Below are 23,970 nucleotides of genomic sequence, written 5' to 3'. Positions count from 1 at the left end.
AGTATTAAGAACATTTATATTTTTTACGTGACCGTAACTCTCCTTCATTTTTATATGTGTTGTAGATATTTCTTTAAAATAATCCCTAAAATAACATGTAAACAGTCAGAAAAACTTTCATAAATAAACAAAATAAAAAATAAAAAATGAAGAAAGAGAAGAAAATATTACATTTTTTGTTGCGCACTGTACACTTGCCTTGTAGCACACAAAGCGAATGGAAATGACAGTTGTTCGTGTGAGGGGCTTAAACCAACCTGTTTGATAGTAATTTGCAGTAACAGCTGATTTCTATAACTCATTTGTGACATCGAGTTCGCTAGATGAATAAATAAATATCATTTTATAAAACACGTAATAGCAAGTGTGAACTCAAATATACCACTTTTACCATAAATTTATAAATACATATATCAGTCTGTATAAAAAGCCTAACTACCCCTACGCTGAAAGAATAATACGGATCTACAAACGTTGCATACCCTGCGGTGAAATCCCAATATGAAAAGCGGACTTGCAAACATCATGGGAAACACCTAAAGTTCATTTACACTAGCCTACGGTAGTCATACAGATCTACAGCTGTAAGATGATTTATTGTATTTGCCAATCAACACTTTTGTTCCGTCATCAATTTTATACAGTTTGAGTTCCGGCTGAGTAATTTCAAATGAACGCTTGAAATAAATAAAATGAAGCAAAAATGTTTAAGATGTTGCTATTTAAATGTAGGCACATTTAAGTGGGCGATGAATGAATCAGAATGTGTGAATGACTATGAATTAATATAAAAAATGGAAATAAAATTAGCTAAAAAACTCATAAATATAAATTAATTAACATTTTTATAACAATTTTTATTGGTTAGTAAATAGTTTACTTAAATGCTTTTTGATATGATTTTTTAACATTCTTCTATTATGATTTTTTATGTTGTGTTCACTGCAGTTGAAATTTTACAATTTGATATTAACAATAACAACTCAACCTGTCAAAAAAATGTATGCTGAGTAAACTATAATACAATTCAAAAAAAAAAAAGTGGGATTATCAGCAAAACCAAAAACTAACAGATTACTACTATTAGTTGCCATAGAAGATTATGGCAATTGTTTTCGAAAATTGTTAATAAAAAATTAAAGTTAAATACTCTTACTTATTACCCTTTCACTTTATTGTAAACTAATTTTAATCAACAATTTTGAACAAATATATGAATAAGACGGGGTTGTAACGATTACTAATGACTAATAAGTAGCAGATTCCTCCGCATATTTTCGCAAATGTTTCTTAATCTCATTTAAGGGAGAGCGAAATGCGTCTTTTTGGTATGAAAGTGTGTAAATCAAAAAACATATTATTAAATAGTTATTTAATTAGGATTTTCAAAGAACTGGAGAGATTACGGAGACAAATCATGTCGTTGTAAAATAAATCAAATCGAAAAAGATTTTAATTATTTTTTTATTCACTCTTTCGCCAACATTAACTAAATTGTAAAACTTTTATTTTTCATTACAAAATAATTATCAACTGTTATTATCTGCAAATTTTACATCTGTCATTAATTCAGTTGCAACTGAAATTTCACCCAAAAAAATTTAGTTGTTACCCTATTCTGGTTACAACTCATCTAAGCTGACATCAGAGCCGTAATTACAGTATCACTCTCAGTTTCAGTAAAAGAGTTCAAAATAGCTTAAGTCTACTTAAATCAATTAATACGTACAATAACAATCGAGATACTGAGTTCTATCTTCAGCAATGCTTTGAAATATTAGGTTGTCAAAAAAGTCTTGCGGTATTTTCGCTAGTTGGCGCTGAAAGCGCGTAGTTCTAGTTTTATTCGTCGCATCGGGTCATGCTATACCTTTTTGGAAAGTTCATTTCACGCGCTAACACGTGTTTGATTGGTTGTCGTTTCTTTTAAGTCGTTCGTGAGTTATAGCATCGCAAACATGGAGCAAAATAAAGAGAAAATACGGCATATTTTACAGTACCACTGTGATAAAGGCAAAAATGCATCTCAAGCCGCCAATAAAATTTGTGCGGTTTATGGAACCGATACAGTTTCCATTTCCACCGCACAACGATGATTTCAACGTTTTCGTTCTGGTGTAGAGGAGGTCGAAAATGCGCCACGCTCCGGAAGGCCTGTCGTCGAAAAATCGATAAAATCGCTGAATTGGTCGAAAGAGAGCGGCATAGTAGCAGCCGTAGCATCGGTCAAGAGCTGGGCATGAGTCATCAAAAATTCATTTCAATTTCAATAAAAAAAAAAAAATTCAATAAAAATACCGCAAGACTTTTTTGACAACCCATTATATAGCGTCAACCATTACACAATACGTTTAACTGTAATTAAAATACTTAATTATTCCGCAAAAGTCGGCTTAAGCTACCTTAAGTTATTGTAATGTTGTAACATTTCGATTTTGAATATTGGCTTCGAAATTACTCTGTTACTTATCTAATCTCAACTAAATTTGTCATTGAATAGGTTTGATAATGATCTAATCAAACTTGACTCGGACGAATCCATTTAAACTGTGTCCACAAACAGAATCGATATAATCACAATGTTGATTATCTTCTGGTAAAATTTTGTACCTGACTTATTATTGTTCAAATTCTCATTCTAAAAGCAATGTTTGCTCATGTAGCGGATATGAGCGGCTATCACCGGGATTACGTTTAATGCTATCCCAGAATGAAATTAGAAACTTATTCTTAACATTCATTCTTCAAAATGTAAATGAAATGGGTAACATTTTTCCTAAAGCTTGTTTTATAACTACCTCTTAAATTAGTATCTCACATCAAAGCAAAGTGACAGTTTACATTGAAATAGTATAAATATGGTTGCACTAAGATTAAAAATTTGAATAAGAGAAAATGTATACATTTGAGATGGGATGCAAAAATCAAAGTTTCACTATTTCAGTCCACGTTTGAGACAAAACTATCATTTCCCCATATTTTTCGGTCAAAATGGATCCAAGAACATGCAATGTCTCCACAAGAATATCTCGACAATAAGGTCATTAAAACGGCGCACCAAGTCACACAATGATCGAACAGATCTCTATATTTGACTTCCTGACTGTTTTTGTAAAATCTTTGAAAGCCAAAGTTTACGTCAAATATCCTCGTATCCTTGACGAGCCGAAATCATTATCATCATTAAGCGCAAACTTTCCTAGCCAGTAAAGGCGACAAAATATTTTTTTTAACAACAAAACAAAAAAAATAAAATTAAATTATTGCGACTGTCAATAATCCTAAGATTTTAGGTGTAAAATTTTATAGTTTATGCTTCTTCACTCATCATACGACCGCGATTATCGCCAAGGTACAGAGCCGCAATAAAATCCTCAAGTCGCTAGCCGGCAGCGCATGGGGAAAGGACAAAGAAACGTTGTTGGCAACTTACAAGGCAATCGGCCGGCCGGTCCTCAATTACGCCGCACCAATATGGTCGCCTGGATGCAGTGGTACGCAGTTGAGGAAACTTCAGACCTGCCAGAACACTGCACTCCGGGCCACGACAGGATGCCTCTTGATGTCTCCCATCGAACATCTACATAGTGAGACGCTTATGCTCCCAGTTAAGGAGCATAATGAACTCCTCTCCAAGCTGTTTTCGCAGAAATCACCCCTGCAGCGATCTGCTTGGAGCGGAACCGCCTCTTAGGAACATCTCTCCTCAATTACGCCGACCATATCGAACAGTACGCCGACCGGGTTTTGGACGCAACTAACTTCCAACAGGTACTGACCGCCAATTACAGTGGATCTATCAACACCTTCACCGACTCCCTTCCAGTGAATGGCGTTCTTGGAGTCAAATCACCACCCATTGCGGTCGAAGAGCTCGAGTTGCCGCGAGAAACGCGAGTGTGCTTTGCGCAGCTTCGTTCTAGATACTGTAGCAGGTTAAACTCCAACATATGTCCTGCGTGCAATGAGTCTCCGCATGACACTGGCCACCTCTTTGCATGCCCCGCCAACCCCACTCATCTAACACCCCTTTCCCTTTGGTCCGACCCCGTCGAAACAGCACTTTTCCTGGGCCTCCCGCTAGATGGCGTCGACGATAACCTAGATAACCCTTATCGTCTTAAGAGGAATTGATAACCGTTAGAACAACAACAACAACCAAATATTTTTATGTGTAAAAATTGGTTCAAATTTCAGAAAATCAAGCAAAAATAAATGAGTTGATTCAAAATTCTATGACCATAGTTTAAATCATGTATGGATTGAAATAATTTATTATTATTCTTATTTATTATTTTTAATATTTTTATTAGTTGTATCAAGTTTACATACATAATAAATATTTTTAATGAAAATAATGCATATTTAATAAGAATTAATATTATATTTGAAGCATAATAGTTATTTGTGAAGAGAAATGTTTATAAAGTGCATTAATATACACACCTAATACATTCTTTTAAACTTCTTTATCGCTTGTATCTGTCTACTTTTCGCTAAGCTTCCTCATTGCGCTATAAAAAGCGACGTTATTTTACAAATATTTATTCTCATTGTTATTTATTTTTATTTTTATATATTTATGCCCTTATCAGGGTATATTATTCCAAGTTTTCCATTAAGTTTGTAACACTCAGAAGGAAACGTCGGAATCTCTATAAAGTATGCGCCTCAAGAGATTAGCTCACCTTCATCAGCTTAATAGTATCTCCCTTCCGCTTTTCTGCTATTTATTCAATGCTTTATAAAAAGTGTTACAGTAATCGGATTTAGTTCGAATATGCGCCGTTTTGTTCGATAATCTATTTCCATCTAGACAGCAACTTCATAATACGCCCTCGTAGAAGCCCCCCTCCATATTTGCGAAGCCTCCTTTGAGTTCAACTTTACACCAACAAGGGCGTTCGCCATGGACAGGAACAGGTGGTAATAACTTGGCGCTATGTCCAGGCTATATGGTGGATGCGATAAAACCTCCCATCCGAGCTCCCGTAGCTTATGACGAGTCATCAACGAAGTGTGTAGTCTGTCATTGTCCTGATGGAACACTACACCCTTCCTGTTGGCCAATTCTGGACGCTTCTTATCGATCGCCTGCTTCAAGTGCTCCAGTTATTGGCAGTAGATGGTAGAATAACGGGCCTGGCCATATCGGAGCAACTCATAGTGGATGATTCCCTTCCAATCCCACCAAACATACAGAAAAACCTCCCTGGCCGTCAATCCCGGCTTGGCCACTGTTTGGGACGATCATCGGCCTTTGATCACTACCGTTTTCGCTTGATATTGTCGTATGTAATCCATCTTTTGATTCGGTCCAGACGGTTTTTTTTTCGTCAAATCATGCGGCACCCAAATATCAAGCTTTTTTGTGTTTTTGTGTAGTCAGTTTTCTGCAGATGTTTTAAAATGGTTTGGTGACTAACTCCCATCTTCTGGGCGATATCACGAGATGTCACATGCCGGTCTAACTCGATGTGATCGGTATTCGTCGCCACAGGTTTCCGACGGCTGGCTTATCCATGGTGTCGTTTTCACCCGCTCTGAATCGTCGAAACCATTCCTCCGCAGTTCGAAGTGATAGAGTACCATCCCCCAAAACACCATTAATCTCACGGAACGTTTCTCTAGTGGATTTGCCTTTAACGAAGGAAAACTTTAAAATAGCGCGAATTTCGCCGTTAGTTATGAAGGGTATTACAACTTCGGTGCAGCCGAAGTTAACCTTTTTTTGTTGTAATATGTTTCTGTTGGTATGGAGTCAACATTGTTAATTGCTTACGTCAATGGTGTTTTATTATGTGCGCCACACCATTTATGCTGCTGTCAATTTGCATGCAATGCAATGTTTTTGTTTGTATGTATATACATAAGTGCAATATTATGTGCAGCTTGAAGATCACTTGCTTAATGGCGATAACAGATGCGCGCGTCAGTCTCGAGTGCAACAGTAGCTCTGATGTAATGATGCGATCAGATAAGTGCACAGCTGAACGTGGCTGCAGCACAAAAGTATTAAGTAATACGAAAAACTAAGCAAAGTATCAGCAAAAAAAACAACAAACAAAACACCCTATTGCTTGCGTCACAAATTAATATAAATTGCCAGCTATTTCGATTTGTACTTGCCGCGCATTATCTCACATTTTACAGTTAAATCAATATGTGGATGGAAAAAGCTTTTATGCAAAGCGATTCTAAGAATTCACTGGCATATTCGTGTATGTGTGAGTGTGCGCGCGCTTGTCTGCAGCATGGCGTGTCTGGACGCGCCCCTTTTTAACGCAAATCAGCCGTAGCAACTTTTGTTTACAGTTTACGCGTCTCAGATTTTTTCCCATATTTTAATTGGCAATTATTTATTGCCCATTTGTGCTGCCGCGCTGAGCGCTAACTGTTTATATGTTTGCATTTGCAATTACGGTGCTTCTTTGCAATTCTATGTTTGTGCATATTCTAATTTTTTTACGGAATGCTGTGTATTTTTACGTACATATGTATTATATAGGTAAATGAGTATGTATATAGATATACATATGTATACTACAAGCATGTTCCAAAGGAAACAGGACTTTCTGAATCTAGCGCCCTCCGGTTGCGCCATCTATATGTCGACTGGTGCGTTAGTATCTGCTATCTTTATCGATTGTCCAGTGAGAATTTCATGACATTTCATACATTGGAAGTGAGTAATTGTGTTTTAAGTGTCAGTATGTTTGTGTTATCGGTGCGAAAATGAGCTTCAAACAAAGAGCCAACATTAAATTTTGTTTTAAAATTGGTAAAACTTTTACCGAAACGTTTCAATTGATGAACAAGTTTATGGCGATGATTGCCTATCCTGTATCAGAGTGCACGAGTGGTTTCAACGTTTTCAAAGCGGTCGTGAGGACATAAATGACGTTCAACATGTGGGCCAATCAAAATCCGTGATCCATCGAAACTGTGCGTGAATTCATCAAAAATTAGCCGAAATTATAATTGAAATTCAAGGAAATGGAATTGTACATCTCCAAGACATCGATTTATCGCATTTTGACCGAACACTTGGGCTAACAAAAGGTTACACGGTGCACGGTTTGTTCCGCACAAATTGACTGACGACCAAAAATTGTTAGGATCCAACATTCGAAAGACGATTATTTGACCAAAAATCACATTTTAACCATTAACCACTCCCTGTATTTAGCTGATGTGGCACTGTGCGACTTCTTCCTTTTCGGAAAAATGCATTTGCCTATGAAAGGAAAGCGTTATGCAGACGTAGAGGCCATTCAAAAGGCTTGCACCGGCCATACCGGCCAACGGGCTAACCAACTCGTTCGACATGCGTTTGGACCATGCAAAAAGCTGTGTTGAAGCAGAAGGATACTATTTTGAATAAAACAAATTAAATAAAATTAAATATTTTATTTGAATTTTTCATTATTACAAACATACACTATTAACAAAGAAATTGTGAAATTTTTTGAAAAATATTTTAAACTCGCACATAGCAAACTTCTTGCAGGACCATCTATGGTGGACGAAGGAAAAAAATAAAGATTGGATTTTTGGCAGACATTTTTATTGTAATTGTGTCTTGTTGTAATAGAAAAAAATATCCTTCGTCCAAGTCTTTAAGAATTATATCTGAAAGACCTCTGTAAAATTTCATTCTCAAGGCTGTATCTCCGAAACTGTCACTCGGATCAACTTGAAAACTTGTGACAATATTCTAGAGGTGTTGTAGTATTTAATAAAACAATAAAAAAAAATCGATTTTTTGAAACCCGTAAACCCATGTAACCCCCTAATAGAGGCAATTGTGGAATTTTGCGTAGTACTTTTTACTTGTACTATCAGTATGTCTGTTAAAAAATATAGATATATATATAATTCCTACTTTGTGTGTTAATACACATGTACATATTCACTTACTGTAGACAATATTTAACCCTAATTTTGAAAGGAGAATGAACCCCATATTTTATTTTATTCATGCCTCGAGCTAATTATAATTAACACTCGCTTATAATTATGCAAATAAATATGGAAATAATTAAAGTTCTATTCCGATGCTGTGCAATTAGATTAGCATTTAAATTTTTTATAAGCGAGTGGCCGCTTATGCGTATAGAAAACGCTAAACAAAGCACTGGAATGTTGGCAAGAAAATGATGTACTGTAGCTGGCTTTCAGCTGAATGACTTCAAATGTTCTCAAAATGCTGTAAATGCATAAAAAATATTTGAATTTATTTTTGATTAAAAATTAAAGTATTATATATACATTTAATTAAATTAATTTTAATTACATTTACTAGTAATACCTACACGTTTTTAATAAAAATTAGAAAATCGAAAGTTACCTATATATTTTTAAGCAATTAAATAATCAGAAAGAAAAAATAAAAAATTTTGTTATTAACAATATAAATAAAGAAATAGTTTCCTTTAACATTTTTGCTGGAAAAATAAATTAAATAAAAGTGAGTTTATAATTAGTATTTCCACCATTTTTGATATAACTACAAATATAGGGTTCTAAGGGAACAAGTTTTTTAAATTATAAAAGCTTCACGTCAAATGAACGGTTCTAAAATTGAATTGTCCCTCGTAAACGCTTCGATACGAGAAATTTTGAACATTTAAAAAACATAAACAAAAAACTTAATTACTTATTGATATAACCACAACATAAGACATAGTTTGTAAGGGATCTCAATTTGGAAATTCGGCGAATGGTAAACCAACATAAGCGGACGAAATGGATAGAGCACCTGAAGTCCTGTAACCTCTCCACCGGAGTGAGTAAGCTTTGGGCTACTGTCAAAGCTCTGTCTAACCCGAAGAGACATGACGACCGAGTTGAAGTTCAATTCAATGGTCATGCCTTTTCGGACCCGAAGTGCGCGAGCTATTTTAGCCGGCAATTCACACTGCACCCTTCAATAGACAAAGCTAAACGATGTGTTAACCGACGGCTGCGCAAAATGCCAATCGAAGGCGCGCCACTTACTTTCACCGATGAGGAGGTTCAGGGTGCCATCAAAAAAGCAAAATCATCTAAATCCATTGGCCCTGATGGAATCAACATGCTAATGCTAAAGCATCTAGGCTCGACGAGAGTAGGATATCTCACCAAGGTCCTCAATCTGTCGCTGACCACTCTTCAAATACCCGATGTGTGGAAAGTCGGAAGAGTGGTCCCACTACTGAAACCTGGGAAACCCGCCAACAAAGGGGAATCTTATCGACCGATAACTCTCCTCTCCCCAGTAGTGAAGACACTTGAGGCCTTGCTACTCCCGACCTTCACTCACCACCTGAGCCTAGCCAGCCACCAGCATGGATTCCGAAAAGTGCACAGCACCACCACAGCACTTAGCGTCATAAACGCCCAGATAGTTCGTGGCCTCAACCAGAAACCACCCTGCGAAAGAACGATCCTCGTAGCGTTGGACCTGTCAAAAGCTTTTGACACGGTCAATCATACAACGCGACTGCAGGATATCGAAACAACTACGCTCCCTCCAGGGCCAAAGAGGTGGACCATGAACTATCTGAGCTGTCGCCAGTCATCCGTACTATTTCGAGGTAAAACATCTAAACTGAGAAGAATTAAACAGGGGGTTTCGCAGGGTGGTGTCCTCTCCCCACTACTGTTTAACTTCTACATCTCGAAACTCCCACAACCACCAGAAGGAGTTTCCATAAGCTCGTACGCTGATGACTGCACGATATTGGCGTCGGGCAATGGAATCGATGGCATGTGTTCGAAGGTAAACAGTTACCTCCCCGACCTTTCTCGTTTCCTCACTGCACGAAATCTCACACTTTCCCCCACCAAATCCACAGCGATCATATTCACAAACTGGACGAAGGAGTATAGACTTGAGCTTAACATTGCAGTCGACGGCGTCAAAATTCCGACTGTCAACAATCCTAAGATTTTAGGTGTAACATTCGACAGTCTATGCTCCTTCTCTCATACGACCGCGATTATCGCCAAACAGCACGTTTCTTGGGCCTACCGTTAGATGACATCGACAACAACACAAATGACATTTACCATCCCAACGGGGATTGAATTTCCGTTAAAACAATAACAACAACAACATAGTTTTGTACACAATCGCTTTAATTTTTTGTCTCAATATAAAATGCTTTGACATTTGTCACCAATGATTTTCCCTTTCAAAAAAAGATTACGCTGAATACTTTTAGTTTTAAAAGCAATTAGTAAATAAAACGTAACATTTTAAACGTATATTATTTAAAAATATAAGCAATTTTTATTATTGCATAAAAATATATGGACGTTTACTATAAATGAATTTGATTAAATTACTTATATGGTACATACTCATATATTTTAAATATACCCGTTAATTGCTACTGTGCCCAAAAAATAAGGTGACATTTGAATTTAAACTGCGCGCGTCGAAGGATTTGGAGAATTATTTTTTTTAGGTTGGTAGTACTGTCAGTCACATTTATGTTAAATTTCATGTCAAAATATTGATTAGTGTTTGAGATACCTGTCGTTTTGTGCGCTGCTAAAAGTGAATGTTTCGTTTTTTGTGATGTCGAAATTTGTTGAGCAAAGAATTTGCATAAAATTTTTTTTATGGACTCAATATTCTGCTGCGGATACGTTGAGGGTTGGATTTTTTTGGAAAAAAGGCGTCCCGTTGAAGTGTGTGAAACGATGCTTTCCAACTACCAGGGTGTCATAACTGGCGATGAGACTTGGATCTATGCTTACGACCCTGGAACAACCGATCAATCGAGCGAATATCGTGCCAAAAGAGAGCCGAGACCAAAAAATCGCGCCAAAGTCGCTCAAAAATCAAGGTCATGTTGACTGTTTTCTTCGATTATCGTGGTGTTGTGCATTATGAATTCCTTCCAACCGGTCAAACAGTCAACAAGGAATATTATTTGAACGTTATGCATCGTTTGCGTATCGCTATCCGCCTAAAAAGGCCGCAATTGTGGAAAGACAATTCTTGGTTTTTACACCACGATAATGCACCATCCCATACTGCCCTCGTAATTCGTGATCATTTTGCCAAAAACTCAACCCGTATCGTTCCGCAACCACCGTATTCACCTGATCTGGCGCCGCTCCGGGGACACTGTTTTTATGCGATAGAGGAGATTCAAGCCGCAGCGAAGACGGAACTGAAGGCCATCCCGGAAAGTGACTACAACCAGTGTTTCGAAGATTGGAAAATCCGTTGGCATAAGTGCATTGCATCGGGAGGGGATTACTTTGAAGAGGATGAAATTGATTTGGAAGAATAAATAAAGAATTTTCAAAATAAATACAATGTCACCTTACAGTAGTATATATATGTATGTATATAAGGGTGTTTGTTATTACCCACTTTGATTTTAGTTTAGTTTAGTTTTTGTTGAGTTTAGTTTTTGCAGACAGATCCTGAAATTGTTGTTCTAAAAAAATATTTAACGTAAAACTCGTTTACTTTCTATTTAAATTGTACCTAAATCAAGTTTCTTTTCCCATGTATATAATATGGTATTATTTCATATTTTGCGAGTCGTTTGGATAAGTAAACCTACAATTGTAAACTAGAAAACTGATATTCTAATAAGAATTTCTTTGCCCTACAAGTAAGAAGTGTATAACTTTTTTTTTTAAAACGTTACTTTTGAAGTTATACTATACGTCAGCATAGTTAAGGGGTCAGTAGGGTAATCTGGCCTGTTTTTTTGATATTTTTTTCATAGAAATTTTTAATTTACAATAGAACTTTCTTCACATATCATGAGGTATATCGTGGAGTGTATAAACACATTTTTTCAGATTTTTTTGATGACATCTGTTGGAGAAAAGGCTGGGTAAATGAGATGCGTTTTTTCACTGGTGGACACGATTTCTCATGTTTGGATCATCTGAAACACAAAACCCCAATTTATTCTTAAAAAGTACGTGAAAGGTTATCGTCCCTACTGGAATCATGAAAAAATGTTGATAAATAAAAAAGTAATTAACGTTTTTTTTTTAATTTTTCCCCATGTTTTTTTACATAAATTTTTTCATAACATTGTCAATAATTTATAAAAAATTATGAATTTAGTATGGACGATTTTGTGAACATTTAAAAACAAAATTAAGCAAATCGATTAAGTAGTTCGACCGCAATCATGCTCGCCAGTTTAAAAAAGTGTGTTTTGAGAAAAACGCATTTAAAGTTTGAGGTGTGCACTCCGAGCGCTCCGAACGTCGAGCGTTATTATTATTTTTGGGCCTTTTTCGAAACCTTCCAATGGTAAAGTGGGTTTCTACATTAATTCTAAGGGTATAAGGGAACAGATAATGCAAAAAAAACAAAAAAAAAATTATGATAAAAGATTAACCTACTGGCCCCTTAAAGTTATACTCAGCAAGTTCGTGCCTTAAGTCTTTTGTTAGAGATGTATTTGCATTCAAACCGCTGAACACAAATAGCGTTCTCTTTAACCACAAAAATTTTGCATTTATTCTGCGCTATGCCCAAGCTGCCTTGGTTGCGCGATCTTTTCTCACCAATTTTGCAGGTTAGTTTGTTATTTTCACAGAAAGTGTGAAACATTTTCTCTCCTTTTCAAAACGTAAAAGCGAGAATTTTTCAACGTTTGGAACATTTATTTTGTTCAATGGCGATGCGATGATTTCTGTAGTCTATACTGTAGTTATTAACTTAGAGTACTCAGTATCTAAGAAAAATCAATTTTGCACTTCTTAATAACTTGATATATTTTGATGTTATCTAGATATGAATAAAATTCTTCAAAATATTGGCAATATGGTATATAACTGCTTACTTGAAAGACGGAATCTTCCACGAATTTTATATATAGTACGTTTAGTTCAATCTGAAATTCATATATAAATTTAAGTTTCATTAAATGCTTTAAGATAATGTTTCCTTTTGCAAAGGCTAGAATAGCATAAGCCCGAAAAGCTTCCTGAGCAACCAAATATGCCCTGTACTGCTGCAGAAGAGATATTGGCAAAGCGTGGGGACTCTCACCAAAGTAGTTTCTTGGCTCTATGAAGCCATAGTTAAGACAATAATGTTCCACTGAATTCGGGCTGCGCTCGTCTGTATATGTGGGCACCACGAACCACACCAACTATGGCGCTGAGGGCATTGCTACATATACATAGCACTGGTAGATATAGCCGCAAGGTGCATGGGTGCGAAGGCTCCCCTTTACTCAGAGAGGGTGGATACTGGCAAGTCTGGACACTCTAAAATTATCATACATCTTGACTTCATTCCAAAGTACTTGGTTTAGCAGGTCACCGATCGTAGAATTGGTTGCCTCTTCTCTGCTCATATAGCCCCGAGGTATGGAAGGGAAGGACCCGCTAGAGGAGAGGGGCGGTAAGCTTCTTTATGGATGGATCAAGGCTTGCGGGGAGCGTCGGTGGAGGAGTACATTATCGGAAAATTTTCATTTTATGCAGTTTAAGGCTTCCTAACCATTCCAGCGTCTTTCAAATGGAGGTGGCTGGTATAAAGGTAGCAGAAGATCTAATGCTTCGGGTACTATGCACTTTGATAGTAGGACAGCGATATTAACCTGATGAACTTTCTAAGGCATAACTTCAGAATGTGAACGGGTAAAGTCTCCGTTGGCTTCTTGTGGTTCACTGCTGGACTGTTGGGCTTCAGACCAGCTCAGCAAGAGTTGATCAACTACCAAAAACTGTGCAGTCTAAAGAACCTTCTGACCAAGATTAAATCGCAAGAGGTCTAGGGACCTCTTCGCTCTCAACAAGAGTCCATTTTCAATGGTTGTGGGAGTCCTAACTTGACTTTGTCCACGGGATTCCTCCTGACCGTACCGCTTTTGCCGCCATGCTGAGGGATCAGTCATTTAACCTAACCTAACCTTACCAAATATTACTTAGATTTATGTTAATACACATATTTAAATTTTTTGCTTTAAAATTATCACATGAATATAAGGCAAAAAGAGAGAAGAGATAAAATAGTAATGAAGCTTCTATAAAACTGTGCAAATTGGATCGCTGGCAGCCTCCCATTCAACAAATTTACTGCGTTCCAAATCAATGAAGCTTATCAGAAATTTCTTCATAAATTCATAAATTCAAGCCATCAGATATCGAATAAGTGGAGCTCCGTGCGTACATTTGGCTTTAAACCGAAAGTATCAGCATGATATACACCCTGTCAAGAGAGTATCAGTTTAAATCTCATTGAAAACATAAAATTTTTTTCCTAACCTGTCCTTAATTATGATGCCAAAAGTTAGCGCGAACTGTCAACTGTGTTCACAGCAGCTGTTTATATCAGTTGACCTTGTTTGTCGAATTTTGCAATGAACGAAAATATTGATCAACGTATTTATGTTAAATTTTGTGTTGCGAACGCATTTTCGTGTGCCGATACTTTGAAAATGTTGCAGAAGGCTTTTGGTGAATCTGCTCTATCAAAAACGCGCACTTACGAGTGGTACAGAGCATTCAAGGAGGGTCCGAAGACCGTCGAAGACATGCCTCGTTGTGGATGGCCTTCAACGAGTGTGACCGATGATTATGATGAAAAAGTGAAGGAAATTGTTGCTGGAAATAGCCATGTGAACTTGAGAGAGATTGCCCATATATTGGAGATGTCACATTATTGTACGTACGATTATGTATGACAAATTGGGTATGCAACGCGTTGCTGCAAGATTTGTTGCGATAGAGCTGATTTTCCTTCAAAAAAGGTATCGAGAACAGGTAGCTGCAGACATGCTGGATCGAGCCAATTCGGATTTCACCTTCATGGAATTACTGGTGACGAGACATGGGTCTACAAATATGACACACTTACGAACCAGCAATCATCCTAATTGCGGCCTAAAGGTGCACCAAAGCCGAAAAAACCACGCCAAAGCCGATCGAAAGTGAAGGTAATGCTCACTGTTTTCTTCGATATTCGTGGTGCCGTTCACTATGAATACGTTCCAACTGGTCAAACCGTCAACAAAGAGTATTATCTTGGTGTTATGAGGCGCTTACGAGACGCTATCCGTCGTCAACGGCTTAGTTTGTGGGCTAAAAATTCATGGATTCTTCATCATGATAACACACCATCGCACAAGGCCATCATTGTGAATGAGTTCCTGGCCAAACACTCAACAAATATCATTGAGCAAGCATCGTATTCACCTGCTATGGAGCCTTGTGACTTTTTCTTATTCTCCACACAGAAAAATACACTTCGGAGAACGCTCTTCGACTCAATTGAACACAAATTCGACGCGAGAGCTGAAGGTCATCCCGGAAAGTGGCCTTAAAAAATGCCATGTGCATCGCTTCAAATATTCAATATAATTTCCCTATACTTACAGGACAGGTCGAGGTTCCTCTAGCACCCATATATCTAATATACAAATTTTCTCAAACTTCCGAGTGACTTTATACCGTATACTATATATCGATTAATATGTGATTTATAATGAGTAAATTTGGAGTGGTTACGTCTAAGATAAGCGTCTGTCCTTGTGTCAACAAAGGTTATAGTCAGCTCAACCTTCGACTTTGCAGTTGACTGTTAATAATTTATTTAGGTCCTTACTTTGTTAATGCTCCAATCGCTCCAATCATTTTTAACGAACGACGACTGTTATCTGTACGAAAAGTATAGTGAAAATCTGAATTGAATATTTACTTAACGTTATTTTAGTTATCCATGTTATATAGAGTATACTATTTTGGTTCTCTTGATAATTGTTTGTATCATTGAGATCAATAAATTATTAGCAATTTGCAATTAATTTGCGGTCTAAAACAAGCTTTAGTTTGAGTGTAAAAAAGTTTTTAAAACTTTTATCTAATATATATAATAAGAAATAAAACAAGCATTAGATGCTTTAGAATTCAAAACATTATATCCGATATAAAAACCCCTTTTAGTGTTTTATTTTTATTTAAAATAATGACAGCATTACATTCAATCAATTAGTCACATAATTATAATATTATTGTCAAGATCACTAAAGTATTTTATGCAACAAGGCAGTATCTTAATTGCTGCTTTTAAATATCTTTTAACATTCAAATCAAATGAATTGCAGGTAATTTACGACCAATTGCAATCAACAACGGCGACAATGGCAGTGCAGCACTTGCCAAAATCAGTCAAGACCTTCAATTACTTTCCACTTCGCGTTAAAAAATTCGAACGCTTTTAGCAGACTTGGAGGCCAGCAAACTGCTCGCGAGCCACGACCAATGCACGAACACCGGCTGGAGTTCTCTTTTTCGGTAATTTCGGCTTTCAAAGCTCACCTTTTGACCACTTTTTGCCAATGCACACATTTTTTCTATGTGAGCTTTTGTGTCTTTAATGAAGTGCATACTTTCGTTAAGCTTAAATGGGAGCAATTAACAGCTACAAATAAGAAAACATGTGGTATTTTTAAATTGCTACGCAATCCCCAGAATTCGTGCAAGCATTACACAAAATCGTACTTTACAACGAGTCGCCAAGAATTGGTATTCGTGTCGGTAGTTGCGCGCTTGGGTAGGTATCTACCTACATTTCGGCTACGAGTTGTTAATTAAAACTTAAGCCGTACAAGTACAGGCGTCACGAATTTGGTTATAGTACGAGTATGCAGTGCGAATATTTTGTTGGACAATGACAAATGTCTGTCACGCACGCAGCTTGCACATAAATTGGCTCCTTCTCGATTGCCGATTAATGAAGTGGATTGCATGTGTGCGTATGCACCCTGTAGGAAAAATCGTAACAGTTGAACGGAGAGATTGATAACAATAATGGTAGAAATAAATAGCAAAGAATAAAAATAGTTAGTTTCCTTTCGTTATCATTTTTGGAGCGCTTTGACAGCAAATGCATGAGTTTGTGGTGACATTCGTACAGGGTGTATAGGGTTGAATATTTTCTCTTTTTCAAACATATTTTCCCAGCATTTCGTTTCTACCAAATTTGCTGCATGCTTCATCATTCATCAGTATTGATTTCAAAATTTCTTTTTCCCCTTCTACGAGGGGGTATTATAAAGTTGCCGTCTAAATGGAAACAGATTATCGAACGAAACGGCGCATATTTGAACTAAATTCGATCACTGTAACACTTTTTATAAAGCATTTAATAGAGAGCAAAAAAGCGGAAAGAGATATTTATATATTACCGCACCAACGAATTTTGATATATGTATGTACCATATTTGTACTTGTGGGCATTTAAAATAAGATATTGAGCGAAAAAATAGGATATTAGATGAAAATATGTAATCCATCTATTTAATTGGCAGGCAATAAATATTATCTTAACAAAAACAGACAAATGTTAGAGTGCGGTTGGAGCTCATTTTTATAGGTCAAGTTTCAGAAAAGAAATTAATGGCAAACGTTATAATGAATGACCAACTTATCGATTAATGTTCAATTACTTTTAATGTTTGTTATAATTCAAGTATATTTCACGCTTCTCTTCAGCATTTAGTCAATCAAAATATTGTGGAATTTCCCTTTGCAATTTAAAATTTGCTTAATGCGCCAGAAAGCCGCCAATAAATATAAGCGAATATGCTTTTATATATTATTTGGAGATTTCTGAAAAATTAGTAGCCCACGGTCAAGAGCACTCTTCCATTCCACAATTCATTTCGGCCAAAAATCCGGGGATAGCAAGTAATTTATTTTGACTTCTAAAATTAGCTACAAATTAAATCTGTGGTTACTTGAAATTGGCGTATTTTCCCCAAGTTCCAGAATAGGTTGGAATATATTTTTTTTGTATCGCTTCCACTGTTTTGGTAAATTTGCTGTAACAATTTGATATTTTAGATTGATTGTAGAATTCCAATGAAGCTCGTTTGAGATAAAGTTGAAAGCTTTAACCCTTTCAGCACTGGGTTAGCTTACCTTTGCATAACGGTAGCGAGCTTTTTTTGGTAAAAGTGTTTCGAAAAGGGGGTCTTAAGCACCGACGTCAGTGGCAGTTAATTTCAATTCCTGCTTAGCATATTATTGTTTATAGAAAAATCACATTAAATTTTGCTGAGGTGTAAAACTTAAAGTTTTTAGTTCGAAGAGGAGGGTTAAGCGTGCTTTTCATCAATCTCATTGTTAGCTGGTACATCAATTATGAGGGCATCTCCATGCTTCTTTTAATAGCTAATTTTTTTCGTTTTCATTCGCGCTTATGAACCGCGTATTAATGTTATTATAAAAAGATTAAAAACATTTATGATCATAGCAACAAACACATTGGCACATATGAATATAAACACAAAATAATGAGTTTGGAATTCAGCGGTGAAAACGAAATTCCAAGGAAGCGGATACAATAGTAAAATATTTACAATGCATTGCTGAGTAATGTAATTAATAGCATTTGCTGCAACACTGGTAATTTAGCATTACTACCGAATGTCTTAAATATTTTTTTTCATTTGTTTTTGTTTTTTGTTTTTGCTTTGCGTAAGTACATATATTTATATATTTGTACTTAAGTGCACAGTTATTAGAAAGTTTAATGAATTAGCTTTGAATCGCCCCATTTGGGAGTAAATTCGTATTCTCCGAAATGACCATTTCTGAGAATGATTTGCTGAAAGGCTGTAATCAGCACTAATTATGAAAATTATGTTAGTCAGTTTTCAAAAAAAGCATTTTTTAGTTGTAATAAAATTTTCGTTTGTTGAAAAGTGATATGAAAGCTTTTGAGGAAGCACAATTACATATGCAAATTTCAAAATTTTCATATATTATTATTGTAATTTATGAACTCGTAGAAAATGCAAACGTATACATATGTATTTTTAATGGAAAAATATGTGTTTTACATAATTAAATATTTTCGACGGTTTAACAGTCTGTATTTCGTGAACTGAACATAAGAGACTGGGACTGGACATAAGAGAACTTTGTTTTAGCAGAGGCTCATGAAAGTAAAAAATATAAAAATTATTATTTTGCATTGGTAGTTAAAATTTGTACACTCGTGGCCACATAAACCTTACCACTCAAAACTTTCAAGTATTGTGCATATTTGAATACATTTTATAGCGGTACTTTATGCGATATAAACATTTTTTATTTAGAAATAAGTTACCGACATGTTCTTAATCAACAATATTAAAAATTAAAAAACAAAAAACAAAACACATTCAGCTATAGATAAAGCAATTGAAAGATAGTGCGCTTTACAAAATGAGCTCGAAATGTAAGAGACTGACATGCGATGAAAAAATTATATTTTTTATTTTTTTACTTTTATTTTCATTTCCACAATATTTGAAACTAATATTTTGTTTTGTTTTTTTTTTTTAATTGAAACGCGAACTGCACTTTAAAAAACAATAAAATCAGCCGCTTTTGTATAAGCAGAAAAAAGCTAATTTGTGTTTTACTCACTAAACGTAATAAACTAAAAACCATAATTATAATTAGACAATATAAGTTAGTTCACTTATGCTTACTAGAAACATAAAAAAAAAACAAAATTGAAGAAAATCCCGAACGAACGCAAAAAAAAATTGTAAGAAAGTATAGCGGTAAGGTTTGCATGTCCACGAGTGTAGTTAACTTTGGCTAACATAAAGCTCTTTCCTAGTGCATTTCTTTCACTATACTTCTATGCAGAATTAAATCTAAAAACACACTCAGTCAAAGGTTTGTTTTATATAAAAAAACATTCAATCTCACTTAATAAGGAAACAAAACAGTTTTCTATAAAAAGAGTCGACTTTGATCGGTCTCTTTGTATGGCAGCTATAAACTATAGTGGTCCAATATTCGGCGGTTCCAAAAAGAAATCAGCTTCTTGGGAAAATAAGGATGTGTGCATAATTTCAGAACGATATCGGAAAAACTTAGGGACTAGTTCTCGTATATACAGAAGGTCAGAGAGAGGGACCATGGCTAAATTGACTCAGTTCAGAATTCGTGTTTTGTAGTTGGACTTAACTTTCAAATCCTCGTTAAAATTTTCTCTTTTGGGCACAGCACACATTCGTTAGTGCTTTTATGTAAGATGTAAAGGGCTAATGTCCAAAAGAGACAGTGGCAAACAAAGACAAAAACTCTGCAAAATAATTATAGATGACCTTTAACGGAAATTGGCAGAGATAGCTGGCAACTTGAAAATATTAAAAATTGTATGTTATAAATAGTATCTTTTATCATCTTTATTTAAGTAATAATAAAGATCAAGTAATCGGCGCGACTAAAGTCTATTTCTAAGTCAAGATCCATATTATTTTATGCATTTGGCACATGGCTCAAGCAGCTCACGACTTCCGGTCTTTGATCAAGTATCCTCTGGGTAGCCTAAGAACATCCGTTCGAAAGCGAGCTAAAGTGAGAAGGCGAAACATCCCCTACATAAGGTTGTGCGCTGGGTTTGGAACCCGCCACGTAAAAAGCTATACCAATGAAAACTTACAACCAGCCTCGGATGAGAGACCCCCTTTTGATGACGATCACTGCAAACGTATTGAGTATTAAGGGCACACCTGGAATGTCCGGTGCCGGCAAGGTGCCGCTGCCCAGCTGGTTGATGCATTCGTTAAAGTGAAGGCTGACATCACCGCCGTCCAAGAAATGCGATTGACGGGTCAAGGACAGAGACGAGTAGGTCCTTGTGGCATTTACTACAGTGGCCATATAAAGGAGCGCAAGTTTGGTGTGGGATTCGTGGTGGGAGAGAGACTCCGTCGCCTAGTACTATCATTCACTCTGGTGAATGAACGTCTAGCCACAATCCGCATCAAAGCGAGGTTCTTCAACATATCGCTGATTTGCGCCCACGCACCGACGGAAGAGAAGGACGATGTGACCAAAGATGCCTTGTATGAGCGCTTGGAGCGCACCTATGAAAGCTGCCCCGCCACGATGTTAAAATCGTGCTTGGCGACTTTAACGCCAGGGTGGGCAAAGGGTATCTTTGGCACTACGGTCGGTAAATTCAGCCTCCACGACGAAACATCCTCAAATGGGTTGAGGCTGATCGACTTCGCCGGGGCCCGAAATATGGTTATCTGTAGTACTAGATTCCAGCACAAGAAGATTCATCAAGCTACTTGGCTGTCTCCGGATCGAAAAGCCAAAAACCAGATCGATCATGTTGTGATAGACGGAAGACACGTCTCCAGTGTTCTAGACGTGCGTAAGCTCCGAGGTCCTAACAGCGACACTATCTTGTTGCAGCCAAGATTCGCACCCGCCTCTGTGCAGCAAAAAGCACAAGCGGCGGGGGCCGATGGATTACCGGCCGAGCTATTCAAACACGGCGGCGAAGAACTGATAAGGAGAATGCATCAGCTTCTTTGCAAAATATGGTCGGACGAAAGCATGCCCAACGATTGGAATTTAAGTGTGCTATGCCCAATCCATAAAAAAGGTGACCCCACAATCTGCGCCAACTACCGTGGGATTAGCCTCCTCAACATCGCATATAAGGTTCTATCGAGCGTATTGTGTGAAAGATTAAAGCCCACCGTCAACAAACTGATTGGACCTTATCAGCGTGGCTTCAGACCTGGAAAATCAAAAACCGACCAGATATTCACCATGCGCCAAATCTTGGAGAAGACCCGTGAACGAAAAGGAGCTGCCTTTATACCGCGATGTCTGAATTTGGTATCCCCGCAAAACTAATACGGCTGTGTAAACTGACGTTGAGCAACACTAAAAGCTCCGTCAGGATCGGGAAGGACCTCTCCGAGCCGTTCGATACCAAACGAGGTTTCAGACAAGGCGACTCCCTATCGTGCGACTTCTTCAATCTGCTGCTGGAGAAAATAGTTCGAGCTGCAGAACTAAATAAAGAAGGTACAATCTTTTATAAGAGTGTACAGCTGCTGGCGTATGCCGATGATATTGATATATCGACCTCAACACCCGTGCCGTTAGTTCTACTTTCTCCAGACTGGAAAAGGAAGCAAAGCAAATGGGTCTGGCAGTGAACGAGGGTAAGACGAAATATCTCCTGTCAATCAAACAAACAGTCGTCGCACTCGCGATTTGGCTCTCACGTCACTGTTGACAGTCATAACTTTGAAGTTGTAGATAATTTCGTCTATCTTGGAACCAGTATTAACACCACCAACAATGCCTAGAAATCCAACGCAGGATTGCTCTGCCAACAGGTGCTACTTCGGACAGAGTAGGCAATTGAGAAGTAAAGTCCTCTCTCGACAAAGAAAAACCAAACTCTATAAGTCACTCATAATTCCCGTCCTGCTATATGGTGCAGAGGCTTGGACGATGTCAACAACTGATGAGTCGACGTTGCGAGTTTTCGAGAGAAAAGTTCTGCGAAAGATTTATTGTCCTTTGCGCGTTGGCCACGGCGAATATCGCATTCGATGGAACGATGAGCTGTACGAGATATACGACGACATTGACATAGTTCAGCGAATTAAAAGACAGCGGCTACGCTGGCTAGGTCATGTTGTCCGGATGGATGGAAACACTCCAGCTCTGAAAGTATTCGACGCAGTACCCGTCGGGGGAAGCAGAGGAAGAGGAAGACCTCCACTCCGTTGGAAGGACCAGGTGGAGAAGGACCTGGACTACGCTTGGAATATCCAATTGGCGCCACGTAGCGAAAAGAAGAAACGACTGGCGCTGTTGTTAACTCGGCTATAATCGCGTAAGCGGTGTCTACGCCAATTAAGAAGAATAAGGAGCGAGAGAGTCGAACTGCCAGTCATCCTGCCAGTTTTTTGGGAGTCACAGCCAAGTTTTTACTCGTTTTTTGAAAAATGTAATGATATGGAATTTAGAATTGGTTTCCTTTTTGGTAAAAAATAAGTTGCGATGCAGATTATGCGTACATTAACCATTTATTATAAGGATTTGTAACTTTTTATTTATATTAAATTTGCTTATTATTTTTTACTACGTATCATACCGAATCTAAAAAAATAAGTAAGGAAGAGCTAAGTTTGGGTGCAACCGAACATTTCATACTAAGCGGCTCTCCGCAGGGTATTTGACCAAGCTAATTTTTTTCGAGAGACTTAGAGACAGATTGAGTAACAGTAAAAACGGAATTTCTGTTTTTGGATGTTACCATTCAAATTCCTAAAAAAATGAAAATACATTTCACTTTTACTACAAGATTTCAAAGTATTTTTGGCTAAGAAAATATATTTTTGTTTTGAAGATCCGACTTTGATCCCATATAACAAATAAGTTTTACCCTTAAATATTATATGAGAACCTTAATTTATTACATCAATAAAAATAAATAATATGAAGAGAAAGATATGTACTACTTGTATACTCTTTATGAAAAAGACATAGTATTATTCAATGTCAGTATGATTAATTATCTGACAACATATTAAAAAATTTTCCTAAGGTTTTAAGTTTTGTTTTGAAATATGGATTTAATATGGTAAACTTTTTTGAAGAGATTTGAAGATAAGTTTTCAAGAATTTAAAGCTTAAGCTGCTTTCGAATTGAAAATATGAACTAATTAAACATTCTTTTCAAGGGATAGAAAAGAATAGATGATAAATAGAAAAACTATTTTTTAAATAGTATAAATTTACTAATTTTAAATGTGTCCCAGTCACTTCTTATGTTGTAACTGGTGTAACTTCTAATTTTTTAATATATACTTAAATTAAATTTTGTTAAAGAATTAAAAACGCTTAATAAATATAGTATATCTATGCAATACTTACTCGACGTCAAAAAATCTAAAAAACTTTTTTGTGAACACATTTTTTAATGCAACTCAAAATTAATAGTAAAATTTTTTTCTAATTTTGACTCACCTTGACAATGCACATCTAAACAGATGATAAATATGATGGCCAATGTAAGCCATATTCTGTTGCTAAACACAATGCTGTTGGCAACATTAAAATATTGCAACCGTCCCGACTGCCTCTGATGACCCCACGCTGGGGCTAACCTTTTAACACTCATTTTAAACAGCAGGTAGAAATATTTGCGCTAATACAATTAAA

The 23,970-nt window shown here is 36.8% G+C and overlaps 1 protein-coding gene across 5 annotated transcripts in view; it reads right to left on the bottom strand.

Annotated features, from left to right (window-relative positions):
• Positions 1 to 23,970, bottom strand: part of LOC126752522 (dual oxidase) — an 81,598-nt gene that overhangs the window by 26,867 nt on the left and 30,761 nt on the right. The window contains exon 1 of one of the 5 annotated variants that reach the window (XM_050463385.1): positions 23,776 to 23,964. The exons of the other annotated variants lie outside the window; for them this stretch is intronic. Coding sequence (XP_050319342.1) covers positions 23,776 to 23,929 — 154 coding nt within the window. The 5' untranslated portion in view covers positions 23,930 to 23,964. Of the gene's footprint in view, positions 1 to 23,775; positions 23,965 to 23,970 lie in introns of those variants that run through there. 5 annotated transcript variants of the gene reach the window in all.

The sequence above is a fragment of the Bactrocera neohumeralis genome, chromosome 3 (genome assembly GCF_024586455.1).
Source record: "Bactrocera neohumeralis isolate Rockhampton chromosome 3, APGP_CSIRO_Bneo_wtdbg2-racon-allhic-juicebox.fasta_v2, whole genome shotgun sequence".
In the NCBI taxonomy this organism is placed as follows: domain Eukaryota; kingdom Metazoa; phylum Arthropoda; class Insecta; order Diptera; family Tephritidae; genus Bactrocera; species Bactrocera neohumeralis.
This window is presented reverse-complemented; position numbering and strand designations above follow the sequence as displayed.